Source organism: Perissodus microlepis, chromosome 13, assembly GCF_051167445.1.
Source record: "Perissodus microlepis isolate ML-2025 ecotype Zambia chromosome 13, ASM5116744v1, whole genome shotgun sequence".
NCBI classification, from domain to species: Eukaryota; Metazoa; Chordata; class Actinopteri; order Cichliformes; family Cichlidae; genus Perissodus; species Perissodus microlepis.
Window position 1 is genome coordinate 29177172 of NC_140473.1, and position 26621 is coordinate 29203792.

Sequence of the window (26621 nt, forward strand, 5' to 3'; positions counted from 1 at the left end):
ATTATTCTTTATTGTATCAGCGGTTCCTAACCAAAAGTGTGCGATGAGGTAAGCAGGGCCATTGTGTTTCAGGCTGATAAAATATTGCAAAATATTTCAACGATGCTGGTTCTTGAGGTTAAAAAATGGTTTGTAGGTAGTTGCTTAAATGTCTGTGGATGCATTTATTGAACTTTTCCTAGTTCTAATCAATGAAACGCATTATAGAATCTAATGCATTTTAACATAGTGCTTTTAGGCCCGTTCAACCAGCATACTGTATTTACAGAGTTACACAATTATCAAGATAATTACATTATTAAATAATCTTACGTCAAGACTTAATGATCTAGTTTAACCTCAGTTGGTCCTTGGCACCAAACAGGTTGACCACAATACGAGGCTGTAAGCAGGTTGGGAGGCTAATGTCAATCGTGTGTGTGCTTCATTCTTGTAGAGGACTGTCTGTGGAGCAGATGGTGAGAAGATGATGTGAAAGAGGAAACGAGTGTTGAAATTGTGTTTTTAAAAAAGTGTTACAGAAGTAAGACTGCATAAATATAAATAAATAATAAACACTTAAACAAAAAAATACATTTCTGGTTGATAGTCAAAGCAAAGCTCAGAACTATAGAGTAGTAGTTCTAGACTATGTCATGTTGAAAAGTGAATTTATAAATGTGCAAACCTATGATGTATCCTAGATGTTTTTTTAAAACGTGGAATGGGGAAAAATGTCCAGAGATGCTGAAGAGATGTAGATGTAGAAGGTGGGGTTGCCCACAGAGACAGTTTATGTATAGGGCTCACCTGTCTGTGCTGTGCCCCTGGTACTAACGTTCAGTGGGATGTGAAGCCTGGGGGAGATGCACGAGGAGCTGATGGAGACACTGCTCTGGTAATCTTGTGTTTGTGCTGGGTGGGTGTGGGTACTGCCACCTATCAGGCCTCAGCACTTGACATCATCGTGATAAAAAATGTGGTAGAGCGTGTTGGAGACGGATGCAGAGCTTGGGGTCAGTGTCACAGGGTGTGTTCAGAGCGGGTGTGTCTTTCACGTGTGAGTGAGAAGAGGAGGAAGGAGGGGGTTGGACTTGGTGTGTGTTTGATAAAATGCACATGTTATTTATATGTGGGGGGAGTATGTCGCGTGTGAGCGCTCATGCAAGGAGCCTGCAGTTATTAATATCAACACTGTCACTGTTAAGCCATCTGACAGGATGCAACAACAAAATAACAAATGAATGTTCTTAAGATCAGGGTTTAGTTCTGTCATTCAATGGTCTTCTGCTTCTCCTTCTTATGTGCTTGTCCTTTTCTTTACAGTTTAGTAATTAGCTGAGTTTTTATTTTTTTTAAATTATAGGAAAATATTAATTATTAATGTGGGTAAGTTGTTTTTTCCTTGAAAACTACTTAGAGAGGTGCGCGAAGATTGTGGCGCAATGACATCAAAATCAGCCCAGGACACAAACAAAGCGTCGAGTATAGCGGCGCTGTTACGTGGGTAGTCGTAGAGCTGGGCGATATAAGATTTTTTCATATCACGATATGTTTTTTTCATTTCAGGTGATAACGATATATATCACGATATAAGCCAAATAACTATATTTGTAAGATTTAAATGTGCCGTTGCTCACAAGTAAAATGTGAAATAATCAGCAGCTTGTTTTGATTTAAATATTTATTTCCCATAATAAGTTCAACAGGGTAGATGTACTTAAGGAACATGAGACTTTTTCAGATAAATAAAGGCAAATATTGCAAACTACACAAAAGGCAGCCGCTACAGCGTTTAAGTTTCAAAATAGAACAAACAAAACAGGCTACTAAATTGTCAATTCCACTTAGAAACAAAATATTAATTCTAAAAATAAATTTTAGTTTGTTTTACAGAAGATCAGACAAAATTGACTAACTTTTGTCAATATCAAATAAACTGAGAACTAAAAGGAAATTTTCAATCTCTCCTTGTTGTATAGCTTAGCTTTTCAAACAGTTTTAACAGTTACTTTAGTCTGACAAAAGCCGAATGACGAATTAGCGCTTCCAGTCACAGATTGAGCTGCACCGCTTTATTGTATTTCCAGACTTGCTTTCGGCACAATTTACAGTGCGCGCTACTCTGTTTTTTGTCAGACTTGAAACAGCCGAAATACCTTCACACTACGGAACTTCTATGGCTCTTCCGTTCGACAATCTCTCTGGCATTGGAACCATCATCTGTTTTCTCTTCGGTAACCTTCGGTCACGCTCTCGGTTGATTTTTCTCCAGTCGGCACACTCATTTCCTCCATTACCGGGCGGCACGGTGGCTGGCTGCTTCCCAAACAAATACACATGTGCGGCTTGGCACTTGTGCTGTACGTAACAAGTCACGTGACGTGACGCTGCGGCTGTGATTGGTTCGGCTCTGCGCTACTTAATTTGGATTGGCTGGTTTTTTTTTTGGTTTTTTTTTTAAGAGGACAAGAGAGATGAGGCCTATCGCAATAGTTTAATTTTTCTATCGAGAAAAAGTTATTTTGCAATACATATCGTTATCGTTCTATCGCCCAGTTCTAGGTAGTCGTGCTCCAAACCTCGATTTTCAACTACAAGAAGTCTGTTTTCTAATGCATCACATTGTACTGTGATGTTAACTGGAGAAAACAAGGACAACTTCACATTCTACTTGATGATAATAGTAATAATTATGATTATAATTGTGATTATTATTATAATAATAATCTCTTGATTAGTGACGCAACAGTATCGGGTGAATAACAGGGCCTTGCCAATAACAGGTGACATTTCCACAATGTGACATTTATGTGTTTCCTGTCACATGAATTTTTGACCCACCAAAAGTTTAAAAATGGTGTATCAAAGAGCACCGATATAAAATGGTAACAAATGATCTGCGTTACCCTGATTAGTTGACATAAGTGGACACATGTTAGACCAACAAGTAAAACAGGAGAGCTGATTGAGAAGATTGTGTTGACAATGTTTGCAATCACAGGTGGAGCAATCTGTTGTCTAATTTGATCCAGCATGATGTGAGTGATCATAGAGTAAATGTTTAAAAAACTGACATTCATTATGTGTTATCTCCATGTTTATACTGTGAGTGAACATCACATTTACTCATTTCATTTTCTCTGTGCTGAATGCAGTGACAGGAGTTCTTTTAACTGCTGTGTTCATAAGGTGCTTTTTCACTTCTCTGATTAAGAGCAACATGTTCACTTTAAGACAGAAGTAGAAATGGCGCTTGAGGGGAATTGGAAACTATAAGCATAGATTGCAGCATTTTTTTCTGCGAGGCACAGTACAGTTCAGAGGATGTCCACAGTCATAAGAATATTGGAGTGGATGGAGCATTAGTAATGCAGGAGCTTCAGCAGGAAAATGAGGGGGAGGGACAACCAGAAGCCTTTAGTGTGTGTGTGTGTGTGTGTGTGTGTGTGTGTGTGTGAGAGAGGGGGGGGGGGGACAGAGGGGCTTAAACAGTCATCTGCCACAAGCCATGATAACAGACTCCAGTTACATCCCAGTGCTCTAATTATGGAGACTAATCCCACAATTACAGTGCATATATACGGGGTAAACAGAGCATTAAACCCTTAACTGCACATGATAAATATGACAAAAGATTCGATGCAACAAAGGGCTTCAAATTAATTTCTGTTCAGTACTTGCTATTGTTTCAGAAAGATTTGTGCCTGTTTTTGTCGTACAGTTCTGCAAAGGCAAGGTCACACTCAGGCTGTGTGTGCTGATGAATAAAGTAAGCTGGGGGATCTGGCCTAAAGATCATATCAGGAGCCTTTGCCGTTGAATATGTGTCTCCTGATGCATTTATTTGAATTTGATGTCATCTCCATATGTTTGCCTTAACATCCTGCAGCTTTAGCTCAGGACTGAAGGCACAAATATCTTTATCCTGATATGATCTTTTATTTTATTCTGAAAGGTCAGACTGGTGATGGACTTTGGCTTTTCACTGGGAGCTGTTCTTTGATCTATAGTTATCTTTGGCATTCGATATTTCTCTTTTAGCATCTTACCCACGACATGACAGAGTTGAGGTTTGGCAGGAAAATGCCCAAAATTGTTTTAAAAAATGTGTTTCAAATTGCAATGAAATAATTAATCACTCCGACCTTTAATAAAAACATGCTGCATGTGGTGTCTTAAAAATATTTCTACATCTGGGCAAGTTGTTTGAATCATAAATACCAAAACCAGATTTGTTCTGTGCATGTGCAAACATCTACATGTACATAGAGGGAACGCTTGCTGACAATCAGCTGATTGAAATGTCTTACAGTATGTCAGAGGTGTTCACCAACAAGTAATAATTTACCTATGTTTAATTTCTTGTTTTTGTTGAGAATCTCAAATATTTTAGAGCGACGTTGACATGTGACTGTTTGTTCTGATATTTCAGGTGTGCCCAGCGAGTGCTTTTCTTCACTCACTATGCTGTTATCAGTTTATTAAATTACAATGCAATAAAGATAAATAAGAATAAAAATAAGGCACACCTCTAAGATGCCTACTGAGTCGAGTGATAGCTGTCCTTAATCTGTCACAACTATTCAAGCTTCTTCTAAGTTCATGATGAGTACGAATGTTTGGACAGCGCTATTATTATTTTTTCCTCCAGTGTCACGATGGGTGTGATCCTCTTGTTCTTACTTGGGTTTTGTGTATAACTGGTTCTTGTATACAAACGTCAGTTTGTTTCACAAGCAGCTTAATCTGTGGTGAGGACTTTATGCAACTTGACTTTTCATTCACTAGATTTTGAGATGCTGGAAGGTAAAAATAATTCAGCAGTTTATAGGCCCTACACTTTCTGCTACTGTTTCCATTCTTTGTAAATGGCACCATCTGTTGAGCATCACCTCTAAACTGTTGTGTTTTGCTATCATTTTTCTGTAGATGACTAGAAGTTTAATCACTTCTCCCTGTGTGTTGTTTAAACTAGGCAAAAATGTTTGCAGGCGCTCAGCTGCTTCAATATTCTTTCGTGTAATATTGAGCCACATGTGTGTGCGTGCATGCGTGTGTGTGCGTGTGTGCATGCGTGTGTGTGGAGTGGGCTTTGTTCCTCTGACCTACTTAAGTTGGTTACTTTGTCCTCCCACTCTGATGATAGTGGGGCACACACACTCCACAGCAAGCCCTTCAATAGGCCAAGGACAGATTCATACTGAAGGGTTTAGCAGTCTTATTGATACAGCAATATCAGAGCGATTTTGGAAAACCATCTTTGTGTTGAGTTTTATGATTTGTTTGAGCACTGTAGACTAAATTCCATCTGTCCTTATGCTGTATTGAAATCCAATGAGTCGCCATCTGAGAACTTAATGTAATAAACTCTAGCTATCATGCGTGGCACGATCCCTGTGGGACTAAATGGAAAAATTGCATTTTTGATTTGGACTCTCAAACAGAATTTGGCCTCACTGTTTGGTAATTTCTTGTGTGTGTGAAGCTTGGGCACAGTAAAAGGGTCAACAACCCACACATACATATACTCATCCACCCGTCCTAAGTCCTTGTCTGTTGCAATGTATGTCACATTGTTATTGTGGGCTGTCTGCTAGCTGTGATACAGGGGGTGGGAGGCAGGTCTGGATCTGATTATCACGCCTTTGCTAATGCAGACACATGAGCTGTTGTAAGAGATGAGAGTGCTGGAGGAAATATAAGTTACATTTATTTTTCTAACTTTTCTGTCTGTGTTGTCTGTAAGAAATACTGACTTTAAAATATTTATTTAGATTTGACGCTAACATTGCTTTTATGAAGTTACAGTTCTCAAGTGTCTTGGTTCTATAATAAAACCAACAAGGAACCATTAGCTACTAATGCGAGCTGTTTAGACCAGCGGTCCCCAACCTTTTTTGTGCCACGGACCGGTTTATGCCTGACAATATTTTCACGGACCGGCCTTTAAGGTGTCGCGGATAAATACAACAAAATAAAACTAGTACCGGTACCGAAAAAAATAAGATTTATTAATAACACACGTGAAAAGACTCAGGAAAACCGAGTTAACGATAAAAACGATAACAAAATAACGCTGAAGACCGATAAAAACCCTGAAAACCATACATTTCACACCTGAGCCTCAACTCTCGCGGCCCGGTACCAAACGACTCACGGACTGGTACCGGTCCGAGGCCCGGGGGTTGGGGACCGCTTGTGTAGACTATTCAGAAATAATTGCAGCACCTTCAGCTAATGCACAATTTATAGTATGTGGGTATCTTTTTGCATTGGTTTCTGAATTTGCAGAGAGAGCGATTATGGGACTGTAACCAGAATGTGTAAGTTGTCCGATTACCACAAAAACAACCCCGTCTGCTTGCCTGCAGGGGAACACAAGATGGACTAGAACTAGCTAGTTACAGCGACTGAACTTTCAAAATAAAGGCCTTTTCACACCAGGCATGTAAAATCTGTGCAAATATTTCTGTCATTAAAAATATTTCTCCGACCTCTCATTTTTAATGGAGCCGTTTACACTGACTGCGTAATTTCACTGGACAAATTTGCAGCATTTGAACCAAGCTCGATATTTCGTGTCATTTTTACAGTGCATAATGAGAGTGAGGGGATTTTCCATTAGTAAATCAATCATGTCATCATATTAGACGGATGGAGAAATTAACTGAAATCACAGAATATACCTGAGCAACTGTCACTGGCCAATATGAGTCAAGTGTTATCTGTGGGAAATATGCTTGGGTGAAATCCTCTAAAAGCCAAAAGTCTGTACTCTGCCGTGTGCAGGGTGCTGATTGGTAGAAAGGTCAGCTTGAACACAAGAGGATAAAGTCCAGGAAAAAACAAGGAAAACATTTAATATTCAGAAAGCGTTGATGAGAAGCACAGACAGTGGCTTCAGTTGAGAGTTTTCTTATTAACTTGTTTTGCTTCACTACAAAGACGTTCTTTGTCTATTATGACTTCTGTCTTCTTGTTTATCAGAGGCAGAATAAAGGATCAACACTGTGAACATGAGTGGCCAACGTTACTGTTTTTTTCACACATTTTTGACACTAACTTCTTGTGACGATACACAGCTGTAACATGTGGGTGTGAGTCTGCAACGTACCTACCAAGACACTACCATGGATGGTATTTTTATGTGTGGGTCATTGCTCAGTATTATTGTGTAGTCAGATCTGGACTATCACCAAAGTCTGGCACCCCACTCTGCTCTAACATTAACTCCAGCAACTCCACTAAACAACCTCCAGACGCCTTTTACATTTAAGACATTAGAAGCAGAGGAGCTCTGGAGGATAGCTGTAGATTAGTCTTATAAAACCAATGAATCTCTTCTATGTTTTTTTGAAGGTGAACTAGGTTTTAATTGCATGCATTATGTTCTAAAAACTGTTCTTGTTAAAATGCGCGGAAGCCCTGGTGAAGCAAAGTGGTCCTGAAAACAAGTGACTGCGCTACGGCTCAGCCTGCTCTGCATGAAGAGAAGTTTGCTGCCCTGTTGACATGCACAAGCATAGCTAATGTGCTCTGACTGGATGCAGTCTGAACAGATGACAACTGGAGTTTTTTTTTTTGAACATAACATTTGAAAACATCCAGATAAATTTCTTTAAAAGTTAGTAAGTGTAAGCGTGTAAGGATCACTGGGATGGAGACCCAAAAGAAAGACAGCAGAGAGGAAAATGAGCTCCAGACTGGACTGGAAAATTGCTTCCCCCTCACTGAGTTTGTCCACTGTGTCAGCACCTTTGGCTGTTGACCAGACATTGTTTTGTCCTTTAAACATCTTGCTGGGTTGCTGACCTCGCACACAGAGGCTGGCTCCTTCAAAATAAAAGCATTTTTCTGGTTCACTAGAGAAATAGTGTTGAGGTGAACAGGTTTTGTTGGTTCGATCAGATAAAACTTTCATCTGTTTTTCTTAATGTGTTGTTTCAGGTGTTGTGTAGCTGCAGAAGACTGAGCGAACCATGGCACAGTTCCCAACCACGTTCACAGGTCAGTAATTACATGTGGCTGACTTAACAAAGAGGTATAGTGAACGTTTTCTCTCAGTCAAGCTAAATGACAACATCAAGAGTTCATCAGACAAACCACATCTTTGAAGTAGAATAAAGTCTCTCACATGATGCCCTCTAAATAGTGTGTTAGCCGTACAGCAAAGCTGATATTGTTGCTACTTTAGATACTTACATTGTTCTTATATTTTCAGATATATTTGTTTTATGCCCATGAGACAAAGTAGTAAAACAATTAATTTTACTTTTCTGTTAATATAGTTTTGGGGAGCACTGTAGCTGAGTGGCTATGAGTGGATGTAGCTCCTGTCAAAGAAACAACAACCAAGTTGTTCTAAAATTGTAGCCAAAGAGACAGATCTCCCATCACAACAACTAAGAGATGGAGGCAAAGGCAGACTAAGTCGAATAGTTAAAAAGCACACAGACTGAGATTTGTCAGACCATAGACCGTGAGCTGTCACCCAAAACGTATTGCACTGAATGAAGAGCAGCCACTCAAACTTGCTTTTTGTCATCAGAGGGACATGCTGGAAATAAATCTCTGCAGCTAGAAGCATTTGAGGCTGAATGAATGTTTGTACAGTTTTTTCTTTAATAAAAATAGAAGAGAATTAAAAACACATTTCCAGCAGGATAATTGTTGTATTTCTGTTGAAATGTTGTGGCAGAAGCTTCCAGCACAAAAGACAGCCAACAAGTATAATTTTTATCAACAGTTACCGAGAAATGACTTTCAGTCAGCAGTGATTTGTCTTGCATTTTCCAATGAACTAGAATGACTCACTAAACATTTAACTCCCTTCTCTTCCAAGTAAATGGAAGTAAGACAAATGGTAGAAAGGTCGTGCAATTGACAGAAAATATGGATTTATGCAAGAAAAGATGGATATTGTGTAGTTTAAATTCCTGTTCTTGTATTTTAAATTTATAGTATTAAAAAAAGGGCATACACACCATATATATGTAGTGTGCAAATACATGAGATATTCATTTTTTCATCGTGTGGTGTCTTTTATAGTTATAACAAAACTTTTGCACCCTGTTCCTTCTTTTATCTTCTTTCTTAATTTCCTTGAATTATTGCTTTGTCACTTGTGGGGCTCTCTGTGGGATTTTCGTGGGTTTGCTGCACCGTGTAACGTTCTTCAGCAGTAGAAACATGAATGCCATCAGCAGCGGTCACTTTACTTTAGTCAGCTGTGAAGTGTTCAGAAAAGCTGTGGCTGCACAATGGCAGAAACTGAAAGGCTGTAAAGAGAAGAGAGCCACCAAAACTGCAAAGTTACCGCCTGTCACTGTAACTGTGCTGGAACTGGATTATCTTATCTTTGTTAAATAATTTTCTGTATCACAGTTAACACCAGCACATTGTATCACAACATCTCTTTATAGCTGAGGATAGAGCATGAGGGCTGGTGAAGCAGAAATGGCTTTTTAAGTAGTAAACTCAGTGATGAGAGAAGCTCACATTATTTCTGTCAACTGCTGATGAATTGGTTGCATTCGCATGTTAATTATGCACTCAGTTCCTCATCCATTCATCTCTGAGCTGGCACTCTGTCCAACCCTTATAGGAGCTATATAACAGGAAGTGAGACTCATGACTAATGCATTCCTCTCAAGCCTCCCTTTTCTTCCTGTCTGTATCTGACTTGGGCTCGACCTCTGGGGTTGTAACTGGCTCTGTGTGTGTTTGTTGTTTCTTATGGATGCGTTAGGTCCAGATGTGTTTCTGATCTCTGCGGACGAGAGAGCCAAACATGACCAGCAGTTTCACAGCCTCTCTCCGACTGCTGGGGGTTTCATCACAGGTAACACTCTCTCGCTCTCACACAAACATACAGTACATGGGTAAGGGGTGATAGGGGCATGCACAATGCCAGTGTCACCTGTTTTATTATTGGCTCTGTGGGGAACTTGCTGTCCAGGTGTCAAATGTCCTAAGTGCTCGATGTGCGTTGTGGGAAATGTGGTTGGATCAAAGAAAACTGGACTTCATTAGGGGAAATCATCACAGCCACTAGAGCCATGACTGCAATTTAATAGTAAATTCATCCAGTTCAAAATCTCAATGTGCCTCACAAGTACAGCTGTTCAGATATTTGCTTAAATGCTGTTATTCGAAGAATAAAGACAAACTTTAACTGTAATGTAACACATGATGAGGCAAAGCTTCATTCAGGCTTCAGACTGCTTTAAACGGTCACTCTCAGGCAGCTGTTTCTCCTTTCTCTGTGTGAGTCAGTGAGAGTGGATATCTGCGACCGAAAGAGCTCCACCCCACGTGCTCTTCCCACGCTGTTTGTGACGGGCAGCAAATCAGAAGACAGTTGACTCACAGGCAGTTGATGTTGTACTTAAGAACAGGTAGCATGTGCCAAAAGCAACTTCACAACTGTTGCTTTGGTCAGACTGGACGCACAAGTTTTTCAAGCGGGTCGGTCTCTGTGTGCACTTTAATGATGTAAGAGTGCAGGCGCACAGACTCCTGTGATGAGGCAGACGGAGATTGTTGCAACCAACAAAATAAAACTGTTTCCTGTTTCAATGACTTCTGCTTCTCTTCCAGTGCTGATGCGATGATTTCTTTTTCCTGAGTCAGGCATGAGAAAAAACGGTCACATGGCTGAGTTGCTGTCAGTTTTCGGGAACAGTGATCAAAGTGCCAGGCTTACCCGAAACATTAAAGGGAGAAGGAAAAGAGCTTGTTTCAGACAGAGGATGAGCTGAGGAGATGAAGAATCAAGGGGCAGACTCACTGTTGTTTGACTATTACACATTGTGTTGCTTCTTAATTAACATGTTAATTAACATGCTAAGGAAACACTGCCTACAAAACCTGTTACTGTTTATCTAGAGCTTCTAATCTATTTGTTTTTGTAATCGAGTAACGTCAGGAGGCAGTTTCTCACCTCCTGGAGTTGGACCATTGTTGTCTGCAGGACCCTTGATCTGACCTTTTGGCATTGTTTAGCATCTACATGTCAATCACACCCCGCTGATCCCTGCCCTGCTTCTGCTTGTGTACCTGCACAACAGCCATAGCTCACCAATGATTGGCTTATCTCCCAGACCCTACCCCAGGGTTGGAAAACGGGAATTTGAGTCCCAGTTTAAGAGAAAAAGAAAACCAAAAAAACCAACAACGTTTTGGACTGTGAGTCATGTAAAGCTGCTTTAGTTCAAGAATGAAAAGTTGGAAGCCATTTCATATCATAGATTATGTTTTATTGATTCAGAGAAACTTCAATAAGGTTTGACTATCTGCTATGATTTAGTTGACATTGTAATAAAGGTCAGAGGTCGTTTACATTTAGATTCTCTGGGCTCTGTGGTGATCTCACACTCTGTCTGTCTGTCTGTCAGGTGACCAGGCCAGGAACTTTTTTCTCCAATCAGGGCTTCCCCCGCCCGTCCTCGCCCAAATATGGTGAGTCACATAGCCAGGAATTAGTCAACTCATGTATTACTCTCCTTTAAAAGTAGCATTTCAAAGAAGTTGCAGACTATTGTCTAAGATTTTTTTTTTTTTTTTTTTTGCACCAGTGGTTTTTAATCCATGTCAGATTTTACCCCTCGTTAATTTTTTAAAGCGCTCATGCTCTGTGTGAATCTGCAGGGCTCTGGCTGACATGAACAGCGATGGCCGAATGGATATCCACGAGTTCTCAATCGCAATGAAGCTCATCAAGCTGAAACTACAGGGTCACCCTCTGCCCCCATCGCTTCCTCCCAGTATGAAACAACCCCCGCTACCTTTACCCCCACAGACTGGTTTTGGTAAGACTGACACTTGAACTAATTCCATGAAAAATAAGTGAGCGCCATCCCGTTTTTCTGAGAATCAGCAATACCTGTTACTGTATTTATTCAATTTATAAAGAAACTAAATGAATCTCTTCTACAAGATGAGCCGATTGAAAATGAGACCTTTCATTTGATATAAACCTGTTTTGATCAGCCACAAATTTATCTCCTGGACCTTTGATATTACGAGGGCTCAGAAGTGTCAAAGAAAAATCAGTTGGATCAGATCATTGGAGTCAGGACAGTTCATGGGGCATCTTCATTTCTTAAAAATACTGCAGATAATTTATAATAAATAATTGTCTTTTAAATTAACTCATATATAGTGATAATGGTCCTGCCTCCTTCACTGTGTGTACAGACAGCATGTGTTGTGTGCACACCAGCGCCTGATCATCTTGTCTTCTCGCTCTGTTTTTAACTCAGGCATGCCTCCCATGGCACCCATCGCTACTCCTCTGCCCGGCGTGCCCCCGCTCCCCTTGCCTCCTCTTCCCGTCGGGGTTTCGCCCCCACTCGTCTCGTCTGCGCCGCCACCCCTCCCACAGCCCATTGCCAACGGAGCTCCTCCCACGGGCATAATACAGCCTATCTCAGGCTTCTCCCACCCAGGTAACAGTGGAGAGCATCGCCGTCACATCTTTGTGATGCGTTCCATCGCTAAGCTTGTATTTACACATAACAAGCTTAATGTATTTACATTTCAGACATTCACACGCTCTCTTATCTCTCCATGAATGCTTTTCTAAGACACGGGTCACTATTTTGTTTTTAAGTTAGAGGCTTCTTAGTAAAATTACACAACAGCACATGCAGTTCACCAAGTCCTAAAATGCACTCCTCTCTGTCTCTCTCAGCTCCCTCTGTCAACAAGTCCTCTTCGTTTAATCGGGCCAGTACCAAGCTGCAGAAGGGCTCGTCCTTTGATGCTGCTGGGTAGGTCAAGCAATCCAAATGTTAGCACCATTCTGAACTTGGTGAATTTAGCTGTTACATTCATGTAAAAGTCTGCTGTGCACTTGAACCTATAGTCCTTCGTAGCATGTAGTTTTTTCTTTAATTATAAAATCTCATTGGTTTCTCATTCTTGCTTTTTACTCTGTTGTCCTCCTCCCAGTGCTCAGCCCCCTGCTGACTGGGCGGTTCCTCAGTCCTCCAGGCTGAAGTACAGACAGCTTTTTAACTCCCATGACAAGATGATGAGTGGACACCTCACTGGTACTCACACACACTCACATGCTGTTGATTATCATCATGTTTCTGTTATGTTTGCATGTAAATGTGTGTGTCTTTCTCTACATTTGATGTGCGTCTGTGTTTCAGGTCCCCAGGCTCGCACAATCCTGATGCAGTCCAGTCTTCCTCAGACCCAGCTTGCCACGATATGGTGAGTACACTTGAATTTAACCCTCCATATCAGAACAGAAAACAGCAGTCCTTTAAATCTGACTTTTTCCTTTCATGTTTTTCCCCTCAGGAGTCTTTCAGATATTGACCAGGATGGAAAGCTGACAGCTGAGGAGTTTATCTTGGCTATGCACCTCATAGATATGGCTATGTCAGGGTTACCGCTGCCCTCTGTGTTACCTCCAGAATACCTCCCACCATCGTTCAGGTAAATGCTGAACGAAACACGAGGATGTTACTGACAATGTGCTGGTCACTTAAACAAGAACCAAAAAAATCAACCTCCAAACATTTAAAATAAAAAAAAAGCTAGAACTGAGCACAGAGGTTACATGTGGTCATTAGGGGTCCAACGATACACAAAATTCACGGTTCGGTTCGATACTTTGGTGTCACAGTTCGATATTTTTTCGATACAAAAAAAAATGTTCATGCCTTTTTAATTTGTCATTTATTAAAATTATAAATATATATTTTAACTCAAAAGTACAGTTTTTAAATTTAATGTTGCTGAAACAACAAAGTAATAAAAATAATAAATATATCTGATCGAGAAATCCCTCATCTTTGGAAAAGAGAGTTTATTACAGAGAAATGTCTCTTTCCAAAATAAAAGCTATACTATACGCTTCTTCTGGGCTATACTCTCAGCAGCATATTAAACATATCAGGTCCCCATAAGGAGAATCCTGTGCTAACAGCTGTCTAAATGACTCGGGTAAAGTTTGTAGCATGCGTGCTTGTTGTTTTTGTCTGCTTCCACTTGTCTTTGCACTAGGATGATGTCGGAGTAAATGTGCAGTCATATTCGTTGTGTTCCCACTAGTGCTGTCAGCGTAAATCTCGTTAAAATGACGTTAACGCCACAACACGGCAAATCTCCGTTAACGAGCTACCGCGGATCGCCCCGTGCGTGGGGCTGGACGGCCAACACGTTAACGAGCAAACTGCGCTAACACACTAGTTCCCACCCATGTAATTGAGCATTGCGTGGCACATCCAACATACTGTTTTACTTCAGGGTCATACGTCACATGAAGACCAAAATAGCTCCAAACGCCAGATCTGAATGAGGGTGGGGGAAGTTCAATTTGCCATGTTGCAAGGAGAGCTTAACTTCTGTCTCGCTAGCTCAGTGAATCTGCGTTCGACTACTCTGCCTAGGCTGCACTGTCGAGCGCAGATCCACTGAGCGCTCAACACAGACAGCATCGACAGAAGGAAAGTTGATAAAATAAATTAAAAATTTTGTATTGTTCGATACATATGCGCACCGAACCGAAAGCACAGTATCGAACGGTTCAATATCGATACGAGTATCGTTGCACCCCTAGTGGTCATACTAATCTGCACTGGTATTTAACAATTACTTCTTGATGAGACTGTTACACACATATGAGCTCATAAGAAACACCAGCACCACCTCTCTCCAGTCATGTCATTAAGGCAGACGATGAGTTTTCCTTCGACCTGAACTAACCACACTGGTCTCTGTGTGCAGCTGGAGTCTGTGTGCAGGGACCTTACAATCATATAATAACCACATAATAGTAAAAATAGACAGTCAGTATTAACTTTACTCTCATTTTCAAAAAGGTTTCTTTGGAGTTAATGATGTCAGGTGATCAAATATGTGAGTTTTATTCTGATTCAGCATTACAAAGTGAAGTGTTGCAATCCCTGCACTAGAAAAAAAATGTCTTGCAGGTTTGGTTTTTATTACTCTGAAATTTATGACTTTAATTAAAACATTTTATATTTGTTTCTGACATTTCCCCCTCGATCTTTAATAGTTCTTTTCCTTCAGTGCCCCTACAGCTGACCACTTGTTACATGCTAAATGCAAAGATGCAATACTCGATTATTGTTTTGTGCGGCATTGCTTATTTTAAATGATAAAGGTTGAAAGATCTGATCGGTCGTTGTTCGTCCCTGTGTGTGAAAGGCGTGTGCGCAGCGACAGCGTTCAGTCAGACCAGAAAAGCGTTCAGGAGGAGATGGAGGAGGAAACGGAGAGCAGCCAAGAGAAGAAATTACCAGGTGATTCGTCCTAACCAGCGAGTACACGCTGTTTTATTACTGGTCAAAGTGGAATTAGATTCACCCTGAGCTGCTACTGACGTTTAGACATCATTGACTTAATTTGGCTTCTGCAACCTTCAGTAATTTTGTAATAAACTAATATAATGCAACATCTGTGTTTAAATTCAAAAGCATTTACATAAACATCCCTTTGTTTTTCTTTTTGGCCTTTTGTGGCCATCAGCCACTTCCATACCAGTGTTCATTATGCTGACAGAACCTAACCGTGCTTGTGTAGTCGGCTCTGTTTTCAAGCTTCTTCCTCTCATCTAAAACGGTTCTAGCAGTTTCAATTAAATAATTTACAAACCATCTATCATAGCCCACTTTATAAATGTCCTCTTTGTCTCCCTGCAGTGACATTTGAGGATAAGAAGAGGGAAAACTTTGAGCGAGGGAATCTGGAGTTGGAGAAAAGACGTCAGGCCCTGCAGGAGCAGCAGAGGAAAGAGCAGGAGAGGCTGGCTGCCCTGGAGAGGGAGGAGCAGGAGAGAAAGGTTTGCTCTTTTCACTGTGCACTCCACATTTGATTTGCTCATGGTTTAAGGCTTCTTTATGAGGCCGTAAAATAAACAGCGCTTTCGCAGTTCTGGCTACAATCTCCTGCGTCAGTAAATTATTTAATTCAACTCTTGAAACTTGGAGGATACGGAAACCCATCGGGGTGACGCGTGACAAATACCGGTTTGTTTGTTCTGCCAGCTCATTTCTCTACGTTTGTGCTTCAGGAGCGTGAGCGTCTGGAGCACGAGAGGAGACGGCAACAGGAACTAGAAAAACAGCTGGAGAAGCAGAGAGAGCTGGAGAGGCAGCGAGAAGAAGAGAGGCGCAAAGAGATAGAGAGGAGAGAGGTATGATAGAGAGACAGAGAGAACATCTGCATTTTAATTAAAGAGCCAAAGCTGGGCTGAAGCATAACTGCTGCAAACTTGTAATTAGTGCTGCAGACAAGCGCACACCAACCCCCCCCTTTAAATCACTCACAGTAAAGAGCCTGATTCACACTGCTGCACCAGATAACTAGTCATGTGTAATCAAGTGTATGATGTACTATATGTATATAATGTTTAACCTCCAGTCTTTTGTGTTGTTGTGCAGTTTCTTTATAAAACTGCGTCCTGAGCGTAAACAGAACTTTCTGTGTCTGTGTGGCAGGCCGCTAAGAGAGAGTTAGAGCGCCAGCGTCAGCTGGAGTGGGAGCGTCAGCGGCGGCAGGAGCTTCTGACTCAGAGAAACCGAGAGCAGGAGAGCATAGTTCTGCTCAAAGCCAGGAAGAAGACGCTGGAGTTTGAGCTGGAGGCTCTGGTAATCAAAAATACTCAATATGTCTGTGAAGGTTCTCAGTCATCCAGGTCATCGTAGTCTAAGGAGCTTGGAAAGAAAAGCGTCTGGACTTTAACTTGCTTGAAGACGTTTCACCTCTCATTCGAGAAGCTTCTTCAGTTCTAAGGTCAAATGGTGGAGAGTCCCAGATTTAAACCCAGTGGGAGTTTCCCCCCAAAGAGGGACAAAGGGACCCCCTGATGATCCTCTACCTAATCACATGAGCCAAGGTGTGAAAGCGGGTGTGGGTCACAATCAGCCAGGGTTTCTGGTGGGCTCATTGTGAAACCTGGCCCCACCCTATCATGTGATTTCCTGAGGTCAGATGGCCCAGGGTGTGAGTGGGCGTTAAGGCGTCTGGGAAGGGAACTCAAAACTGGATTATAGATGGCAGACAGTTGGTGCCACCACCTCTGTTCATAGAAGCATCTATGTCCACTGTGAACGGCCATCTTTGAACAGAGGCGGTGGCTTACGACACCAACTGTCTGCCATCTATAGTAAGTAACTGACTAGTAACTGACTCTCAGAATCGTCGTTGCACAAAACCATCAGACTGCTGCTGGTTGATCACTGTCCTGCCTCTTTGTCAGACTGTTAGTGTCAGTAGGTCAGACACAGCTGTTGGGTAATATGAAATGATAATGTGACAATAGAAAGTTGTGATTCTACTTTTTTCCTTTCAGTGTTCTAATTTGGAAGAAAAAGATGGAAACGTCAGCATTTATGAACTGATGTTTTCATTAAATCAAACTAATCACTGCTAATAAAGCTACGGGATTAAGATTAAGTGTCACCTCATTCTTCTGCCCTGAGAAGATATTTGGTAAAGTGGAGGTGTGTTTTTCATGAGGCTAAAGGGTCTCTTCTGATGAAGAATCAAACTCAGCAAGTAATGAATAGAAGATGAAAATAAATCTGTGAAAAGTGGCTGAAACGTGGGGTCAAACATGAATCCACACTGATTAGTCCACAATAGAGCAGCTAATCCAGACCTTTTTTCTATTTCCACAACAGAAAAAGCTCAATTAAAGATTTTATCTTCCATCAACATGACTCGAGTTTGGATTTCACTGTTTTTAAGGATTAAATGTGATCTATTCTGTCTGTTGTTCCTCCAGAATGACAAGAAGAGCCAGTTGGAGGGTAAACTGAAGGATGTTCGGTTTCGTCTGTCGAATCAGAGGAAAGAGGTGGAGCAGACGAACCAGACCCGAGAGATGCGCATCACTGAAATCACGCTTTTGCAACAGCAGCTGCAGGTGTGCCAAGCAAACAAAACCAGCAGCTATTGAATAAATGAATACAGTTCTGACCCCACTGACGACCGGCTCATTACTGTGTACGTGTTAACCCTTTCTGCTGGTCTTTCTGGCTGCGTGCAGGACTCCCAGCAGTGGTTGGGGAGGCTCATTCCTGATAAGCAGAGTCTGAACGAGCAGCTGAAACAGGTTCAGCAGAACAGTCTGCACCGTGAGTACCGCAGACACTCAGCTCACATGTTGTTGTTGTGGAACAGCTGAAATTTCGTTGCTACGATTTTTAATTTCTTTTTTTTTCCACTTTTTAATTCAGTTTAGTTTCAGTTTCCAGAGGAGACTTTCTTGTTTCAGTTGCGTTTTTATCCCTCAGCCGCAAAAGGCTTATGGAAGTTTGTAGTTTGTGAATGCGATAACGGCGCGACGTAGGATTTTGAAACTGATACCATAGGTGGGTCTACTGAGTGGTGGCGCTTTTATCTTCATTTTAGTTAACTAAAATGTTTTTTAGCATCTAGTTTTTAGTTTAAGGTAAATGTTTTAACCTTGGTTGTGATGCCATACTTTGTTTCTGATAAAAACGTTCAAAGTAAATATTTTGCTTCAGATATTACAATTTTAAAAAGGGATTAGGAATGCATACGTTTTACCTTGTTAACTGTCTGTTCTGCTAATTACTGCGTAGCTTGGAAACCTCTTTGATTTATTAACTTGCTGCTGTCTCATGCTGTCTGTGTGTGTGTACTTAGGTGATAGTCTGTCGTCCCTGCAGAAGGCTGTCGAGCAGAAAGAGATGAGCAGACAGCAGCTCAGAGAGCAGCTTGATGCTGTGGAGAAAGAGACGAGGGCCAAACTGCTAGAAATAGACGCTTTCAACACTCAGCTGAAGGTAAAGAGACAAATGATCAACAACACTATGCAGGACAGGAAAGCCACAAACACACTGGGCAGGGTTTTTCCTGTGTACATGTTGGCATCCCCAAAAGAGACAACGTAAAAGACATTTTAACCATTTTTTAATATCATGATTCACTTTTTCTAGCATAAAATATACTAAAAGGAAATGTGTTTGCAGACCAGTTGTGCTCACGCGTGTCATTACCCCACAGGAAAAACCCAGCCAGGAAATGCCAGGTCACAGTATTATGTGGTTTGCCTAATAAATTAAAGACTTTAACATAAAAAGAAGCATAAAAATAACAGATATGAATCTAATACTATGTTACAATGAGACGTTTGATGCACACTGTGATATTTGTCTTGTTGTTGTTATTCATTTTTGTTTGGAAGCTGTCCTCCATTGGTGTTTTCACACAAGTGTGAGGATATTAACGTGCTTTTTCCAATTCACCTTATATATATCTCTATGTTAAAACAGTCTATTCTTTTTAAATGAACCTAACATTATTAAATCTGTTGATTATAAGAGTAAATAAAATCTAATTTTGGTGCTGAGAAGCATATTTTATTTCCTTGTAACATAGATGTGAAGTAGTTGCATGTTTTCTGTCCAGATAAATGCAAACAAAGTAATTTCTAACACAGTAGCTGTTTTTCTGACTGAATCCCTAAATCACGTCCTGTCCATCCCTCATAACCACATCCTCACAGCTTGGTTTGTCACAGTTTCCATGTTTACTGATGTTCTATTTATACCTGACTGCTGCTCTGTTTGTGTTCATGTTGCTGTTGTTTTCAGTGTTAACGCTGATTGGCGTGTTTTTGGAGAGTGTACGCAGGAACACTGAGTCCAGCTGCTTCGCGTAGCTTTCACACAGTTTACTACAGAGAGATGAAGATTTTATTCCTCCGGAATTGGATCACTGCAGTCTGTTTACGTGTCCCAGAGCACCTTTTGTCCCCGTTTCTTATTTATTTCCTCTGGATTTACCCCGGACAGCGAGACAGGTCAGAGAGGGGAGAAACAGTCTGCTTAAACAAGGAGGAGAATGAGAAGAAAGGGAGGATAGCAGAGACTAAACAGACCACAGTAAACTGATTTTCTTGCAGCTAATCTAATAAAGTTGACTCTCAGTTGGATTCAGTGTAAAAACCACGATGCAGTGATTGGGTAAAGCCTAGCAGCATAGGAGCAAATGTATAAGCGGCGTATGTAACCATTTCTCTGCAGAGGAACACGCAGCCGTCTCTGAGTGGTGTTATTCTTTGCAAACAGAGGCAGGGGCCACTGAGACATAATCGATATTTGACTATCCTTCCCTCCACCTTCCTTTCTACGCCACTTCCTCTCCCTGAAATCTTCTCTTGTCACTCTGCTGTGCCTCATCCGGCACAATGCACCTTCTGCCTTTTCTGCTTCTATTGGCTGTCCTCGTCTATATTTTGTTCCCGTTTCTTCCACCTGTATTTCTTGCATTCATTTTCTCCCTGTTTTACTCTTTGTTTATTCCACATAATAAACCCTTCCTTCTATATTTTCTACTCTTTTATTTTATTTCCTATACTGGCCTTTTGCTCCCTTTCCCATGCCAGTCTCTGTGTGAGTTCTATGCCAACCACTGTGCCAGGATAGATGCCCTGCGACGCCAGCTTCAGGAGGAACAGAGAGGGAGACAGGTAGAGCACACTGCCACTGCTGGACTGGGGTGGTACTGCAGCTGGGACATACTCTAATATAAAACAATATCAAATTCTGCAATTAACACTAAGCCATTAATGGCAAAATCTGGAAGAAGGAGTGGGTTCTGCATTTTGATTGGACCTGATTTGGCAGATTATCAGAGGAATGATTTGAACTAAAACACTGTACACCCTCTTGTGAGAATACTAATCTGCAGGCTTGAAGTGTTTTAGTCACTTTAGAAGGCTTTGCTGTCCTTAACACCAACAAACCAGACTTCTGGTCTGATTTGTGGTAACATTTCAGTGCATCGCTTGTACTGCACTGTGCTGTCCCTGCCAGCCAGAGAGATGTACCGCGGCCAGTCGAGGTCTTGTAATTGTCGAGCTGTGACGCACCGATGTAGTCTGTGTGCTGTTTATTGCTAATCTCACACGTCAAAGTCAGGAGAGCCTCTAACAAGGAGGAGTGCACCACTCGCTACTGATCCTGGCTCTGTAGATGCACCGATGAAGCAGCAGGACATGACTGACACAGGAAACGACAAAGGCTTTAATAAGGTTGTAACAATTCTGACTCGGAGACGGAAACTGCTAATGCTGCTGTTAATGCCGAGTTAAAGACTCAACGGTGACATTAACATCCTGCTGATAACTTTAATTCATTTTAACACTTTTTTAAATGCAGGATTTTTTGACATCTCTAAAGATTATTCACATGATGAGTAATCTGGATATACATGATAATAATGTTTATTTTTTTGTTCATCTATTTCTGAATAAGTGATCAGGCCTGCAGTAAAAAACATATTTGTCGAACATACGTTTGTTTTAAAGGTAAAGCAGGAAAAAAAATGGGTAAAGCCGGTTTGAGCAAGCTTACTTACTAAAACTCACAAAACATTTTTAGGTTCCAAACTCTTACTTATGATCCAAAGCAAGGTGACAATTAGAGGCAGCCAGCGTTTTACCTCTGATGAAACTAACAGCACATTAGTCATTGCAGTGACTCACGAGAGCCTCCCTTCATGAGTCAAGGCCATATTGTGCAAGCCTGCTTTTCCTTTAGTGTCTCAGAAGAATCAGACTGATCCACCTAATATTGAAATTAACTGGTCATGTGACAAGAGCATGAGGTTACATGGACTAACTAACCCCAACAATAATGACTTGGTGTGTACAGAAAAAAACCAACAAAGAAATCTACTGACAAATATTGTGTGTGTCTGTGTTTTGAACTGCGTGCGTGTGTGTGTATACATATATGCGTGTGTGTTTCAGCACCAGGAGCAGGGGCAGCTGCAGGAGTGTGTGTCAGCTGTCAGAGTGTGTCTGACTCGGCTAGACCACGTTATAAAGGTCCATGAAACAAACCAGCCTCCCATCACGCCCCTCCTCCTGTCGCCATTCTTTGCTCTTCTTCTTCCTTCTTTTCCTCATCACTGTTCTTCCTTTCTGTCTCTTCTTCTCTTCACCCTAAATTTGTCATCCTCTCTATCTTTGCCCCTGATCTTTTGTTCTGTTAGGCTGGTGTTGGCTCACTACTGATCCAGCTGGCTAGCTGTGCTGCTGTAGTTAAAGGAACAGTTCAGCCCAGAATCAAAGTTGGTCTGAGTTGCGCCGTTTTTGGAGATGATCGATGACTCTTTAATAAAATGAAACTAAATGAAACTCACCTTTTGAAAAGCAAAAACCTGCAGGTTTAGATATCACCCTGGGTCACCCACACCTGAATCAAAGGATTAGTTCATTACCAGGCCTCCGGAGAACTTCAAGTAATTTAGCCATTTAAATCAGCTTTGTTGGATCAAGGACACATCTTGATGCAGGACACCGGCCCTTGAGGCCTGTTGTCCCCCCAGCCCTGACATAAAGGGTTTCCAGAATTTCTTACTACACCTGCCGGCTTGGTGGACGCAGTCAGCAGTAAACTATGTAGATTGCCTCAATTAGCTAACCTACAGGAGGGACAATCCTCACACAGGCACACATCACTGTGTCATGCCTGTCATGGGTCTTTGAATCTGGATGTCCTTGCTCTCACTAAGTAGTTTTTTTGATATAACTTCTTGATTATAATAATATAAAAAACAAAACAGAAAGTAAACACCTGTAGATTAATGCGTAGATAATGATTGTAACTATGCAACTCACACCAAGACAATATAGACTAGAGAGCGCTACACACCGGGTGAAATGTGTGTATCCATGATGATAAATTATGGTGAAATGTCCCTTCACTACAGCAGGTATATTACTTTAGGTGACTTTATGCTGTTGCTATGCTGGGATTTATTAGATTACAGATGCTATACTGTAATCCTAAAGCCTGCGTGCTACCAAATTATGTTTCAGCCAGACACGTAGAAGGTACTAGAAGTTAACCAGCCTAATGTGGCAATAAACTAGACCTGATCTGGACAAACGTTTGTGTTTTTGTGTGTGTGTGTGTGTGTGTGGTCTCTGTTGTTTCGTGTATCCTCCACTTCCTGTTTGAGGTGATGTGGAGGTTTCTGTCTTCACATTTGTAGTTCGGCTCGTTGTGTCTCTCGATTGCTCATTTCTGGAGGTTTCCTCACATCGGTTGTTTGGCTGAAACACGACAGCTGCCTTGTGTTGTTGTTATAGTAACAGAGTGTGTTCTAATGGCACAGCTGGTTGTCATGACTACACAGAACTGCCCCTCCCCCTTCCACAGTTGCATCCCTTCACTTCCCTTCAATCCCCCTCCCTCCCATACATTTTTTTTTTGACCTCTAACCCATCCCACAAACATACTGTGCGCCGTGCAAGCTCCGCCCCACCACCATGACCAAAGCCCTCTATTACGGGCCGGGTCTGTTTCCAAGTCACATCCCTTCCCACGTACTGATAACATATAGAAAAGTTTGTTTTTTAATCATACTCGGACAGAAACACAAGTTGCAGGGACTTGAGTGCAGGCAGCTGGTCCCCCACATCACCCCCATTTACTTTTTACGGCCTATCTGATTCTGGGGCAGAGCAGAGACGCTATTCTTGGATACTTCGTGGTCCTTTAAGAAGAGAGGTGGGGACGTGCCTGAAACACCTGAACTTAAGAAGCATCCAGAAAGCATTCAAGTAATTTCTACCACTCGTATCGGCAGTCTTATCTTTTCAGCTGCGATCATTAAATCGACAGCTTCTCTTTCACACTCTGCGCTCTCTTCACAACATCAGCATCACACTCATAGGTGATGAACAGTATGTGCATTCAAAGGCTTGTTCCAGGAAAAGCAGAGAAGCAGTGGAGATAAAATAATGTCACCTGGGCAGTAACAATAAAACAGGAATAAGGACAAATGTTCCTTGCCTCACTTCCTTGTTGTGTAATAACTGTTACACGGTGGTGTAAAGTGAGTGCATTTTTAGTTGCGATGAAATATATTGAGCCTATTTCACACCTTCACTTATTTGTGTTAAGTCTGCAGCATCAGAACATCCTGATAAATCCACAGAGGAAGTTCAAAACTAGCTTGAACTGAATGAAGGTAAACTCCACGAGAAAGAACCCTCAAGAACACAAACTGAGGACACTTTTATGATGTGTCACTGTATCTCTATATATACAGATCATACAGAGGGAGCCTTTCAGATTCTGATTGAATTTGCAGGGTGTGGTTGCTGTATAAACAGAAATAATTCTCTGCTATAGAGGTCAGGGAAACGTCTGCTCTGCCCTGACTTTCCTCTGTAAACACTTTCCTGGGAGTTTCTAGACTCAGGCACTCACCTGCAGTCTTACTGAATAAAACATTAATTCCACTTAATACACTTTTAGTGGAATGAAGATTATCCAAAGTGTAACGATTGGTGATCGATGTGTCACTAGTCGATAGGTGATGTCATGGTAACCATTTCCTTGTTAACCTTTCTGTCACTTGGCTGTTCTGAGTGACTTACACTGAGTCTCGAGGAGAGACGCTGCCAGGTGTAGATATAAAGGTAATGCATGACATCCTAAACTTTGGATCAAATCTGTTTACGGTCATGATCAAAAGCAGCAGCCGCCATCGCTCCACAAAAAGCCTTTCATGAAGAGTTGGATGATCTGTGCCTTCCACTGCACATCAGCTCAGAAAGCAAGCCGTAAGCGCCGACGTCAGTGTCTGCAGGTTCTCTGTGACATGTGATGTTCTAGTTCGAGTGCAGTGACTGGTTAAAAGAAATGAGACTTCCCAAACAGAAGGCTTCAGTTTAGCGTCCTGCCTCGTCCGTTTTAGATTAAACTAACAAGACTACCAAAGTAAAGGGGCGGAGCTTGCCTCGCTCACCTGACTAATACAAACGTGCTGCTACTGCCGGTGTTGGTGTTCTTGTTTGTTGTCGTTGGACGCCCTTAGCAACCAGCCCTGTGACCCCACTTCCTCCTCATCGCTTGTTCCTTCCTGTATCCCGTGATGCTTTGCAGGAGCTGAGGGAGATCCACACCCGGCAGCAGAGACAGAAACAGAAGGAACTGGAGGGAGACACACACACACAGACACACACACAGGCTCACATACACACCCCGAGCGAGAGGAAGTCCGCTGAGCTGCAGGAGGGCAGGTAAGAGTCAAGTGGAGATGATGCAGTACCAGAAAATGCAAAAGTCAGTCACTCAGCAGCCATCTTGGCCATTTTTTCTGTGGTTGTTTTGAAGCATTATACAAATTAACTTTAATTTGACTGGTTAAAATTGTATTTATGGAATTGCTTCTCAAATCCAGTTTAAAAACTGCTGGAAAGTTTCGCTGAGCTTGCCCCAAAATCAGAGTTTTAAAACTTGTTTTAATGATCTTATTTCACAGGTTGTCGTCAGAGGAAGGTGCCGCCTGGAAGGAGGAAGCAGGAGGCTCTGCTCCACAAGCTCCAAGCCCCGCCTCCGTTCCTGCATCCCACGCATGGCTAAACAGAGTGACGCAGGAAGAGGAGGAGAGGAAAAGGAGAGGGATGGAGGAGGAGCAAGAGGTCAGGAAGGGAGCAGGATCGACAGAAGAGAAGGAGGACGAGGGGAGAGGCAAGAAGGAAATGCAGGACAAACTAAACAAGCTTTTCAGCCAGCCGGCTGATCCCTGGGCGTCAGCAGGTGTGTTAACATGTGCATTTAGTGCTTTGGCCACCGGCGTGTTGCTTTTGTGAAATCCTTTTTTGTATTCATGTAGGAGGATGACAGATGTCTGCTAAATAATGCTGAGTAACATGCAAATAAAATGTCACTATTTCACTGACTTCAAACTGGAGCTCAGACCTCAGCATGTCACATAACTGTCACATAATTCAGTTAAAAATGTTCCAAAATGACACAAACACCAAACTCACAGTGTGGAGGTTCAGTTCCTCTACTTGAGTTAACTGAGATGACACCCAGCAGGTGTCGGTATCCACCTGTATGTCACACACGGTTGTTATGTAAGTGGAAACTATCCATAGACACCCAAGCTGTGTTTTCACTGGTCTATAAACACGACATCTTCACAGCTGATTTGGGGTATTTTAAATTTACACTGTATGAGAAGAGACTCAATTTTGGAGTCAGCCTCAAGTGGCAGCTACAGGAACTGCGACCTTTGCCACTTTTGACAACTCGGCTCCGTGATGACCAATTTCTTTTTAGCCCATTGAGACTGTAACATCAAAAACCCATTGACTTAATCATTCAAAAAACCTGTGTGCTCTGGTAGGTGTTTTTAAAAAAGCAGAAAAGTTTCTTTTATATTTCAGGAGAGAAACAAGCGCACATAAACACACTGAACTCTGAATTTAGTGCTAAAGACCTAATTCCTGTCTAGCAGGAAGTGCGTCACTATAAAGCCTGCATTCTTTTCATTTGCTCAGCAGTGATCTATTCTCTCTTACTAATAGTTTTATTTTTCTGCTTAGTCACAGTGGAAAAAGCTCCAGGTCCCAGTTTATTTGACCAGAAGGCTTCAGCCAGCGCCTTCGACCAGCAGCAGCAGCAGCCGGTGAAGGTGGTGTACTACAGGGCTCTGTATCCGTTCGACGCTCGTAGCCATGATGAGATCAGTATCACTCCCGGAGATGTTATTATGGTATGTAGTTTGCAGAAAAATCTGCTCTCTCAGATGAAATCAGCTAAGCTCACTACAGTCAGTGATGGTCACGTAAAGGACTTCCATACACGTGTCTT

The 26621-nt window shown here is 41.7% G+C and overlaps 1 protein-coding gene across 5 annotated transcripts in view; it reads left to right on the forward strand.

The window, feature by feature from the left end:
* Positions 1 to 26621, forward strand: part of itsn1 (intersectin 1 (SH3 domain protein)) — a 51209-nt gene that overhangs the window by 4850 nt on the left and 19738 nt on the right. For 2 of the 5 annotated variants that reach the window (XM_084948931.1, XM_084948932.1), the window contains exons 2-21: positions 7930 to 7989; positions 9731 to 9823; positions 11379 to 11442; positions 11632 to 11792; positions 12246 to 12431; positions 12677 to 12755; positions 12937 to 13037; positions 13143 to 13206; positions 13297 to 13434; positions 15172 to 15266; positions 15666 to 15805; positions 16037 to 16159; positions 16464 to 16613; positions 17753 to 17893; positions 18017 to 18104; positions 18640 to 18779; positions 20384 to 20467; positions 24903 to 25039; positions 25282 to 25559; positions 26354 to 26523. In XM_084948931.1, the coding sequence (XP_084805057.1) occupies positions 7962 to 7989; positions 9731 to 9823; positions 11379 to 11442; positions 11632 to 11792; positions 12246 to 12431; positions 12677 to 12755; positions 12937 to 13037; positions 13143 to 13206; positions 13297 to 13434; positions 15172 to 15266; positions 15666 to 15805; positions 16037 to 16159; positions 16464 to 16613; positions 17753 to 17893; positions 18017 to 18104; positions 18640 to 18779; positions 20384 to 20467; positions 24903 to 25039; positions 25282 to 25559; positions 26354 to 26523 (2460 nt within the window). In that variant the 5' untranslated portion in view covers positions 7930 to 7961. Of the gene's footprint in view, positions 1 to 7929; positions 7990 to 9730; positions 9824 to 11378; positions 11443 to 11631; positions 11793 to 12245; positions 12432 to 12676; positions 12756 to 12936; positions 13038 to 13142; positions 13207 to 13296; positions 13435 to 15171; positions 15267 to 15665; positions 15806 to 16036; positions 16160 to 16463; positions 16614 to 17752; positions 17894 to 18016; positions 18105 to 18639; positions 18780 to 20383; positions 20468 to 21751; positions 21830 to 24902; positions 25040 to 25281; positions 25560 to 26353; positions 26524 to 26621 lie in introns of all 5 variants that reach the window. The other 3 variants (XM_084948933.1, XM_084948935.1, XM_084948934.1) reach the window with 2 other exon arrangements.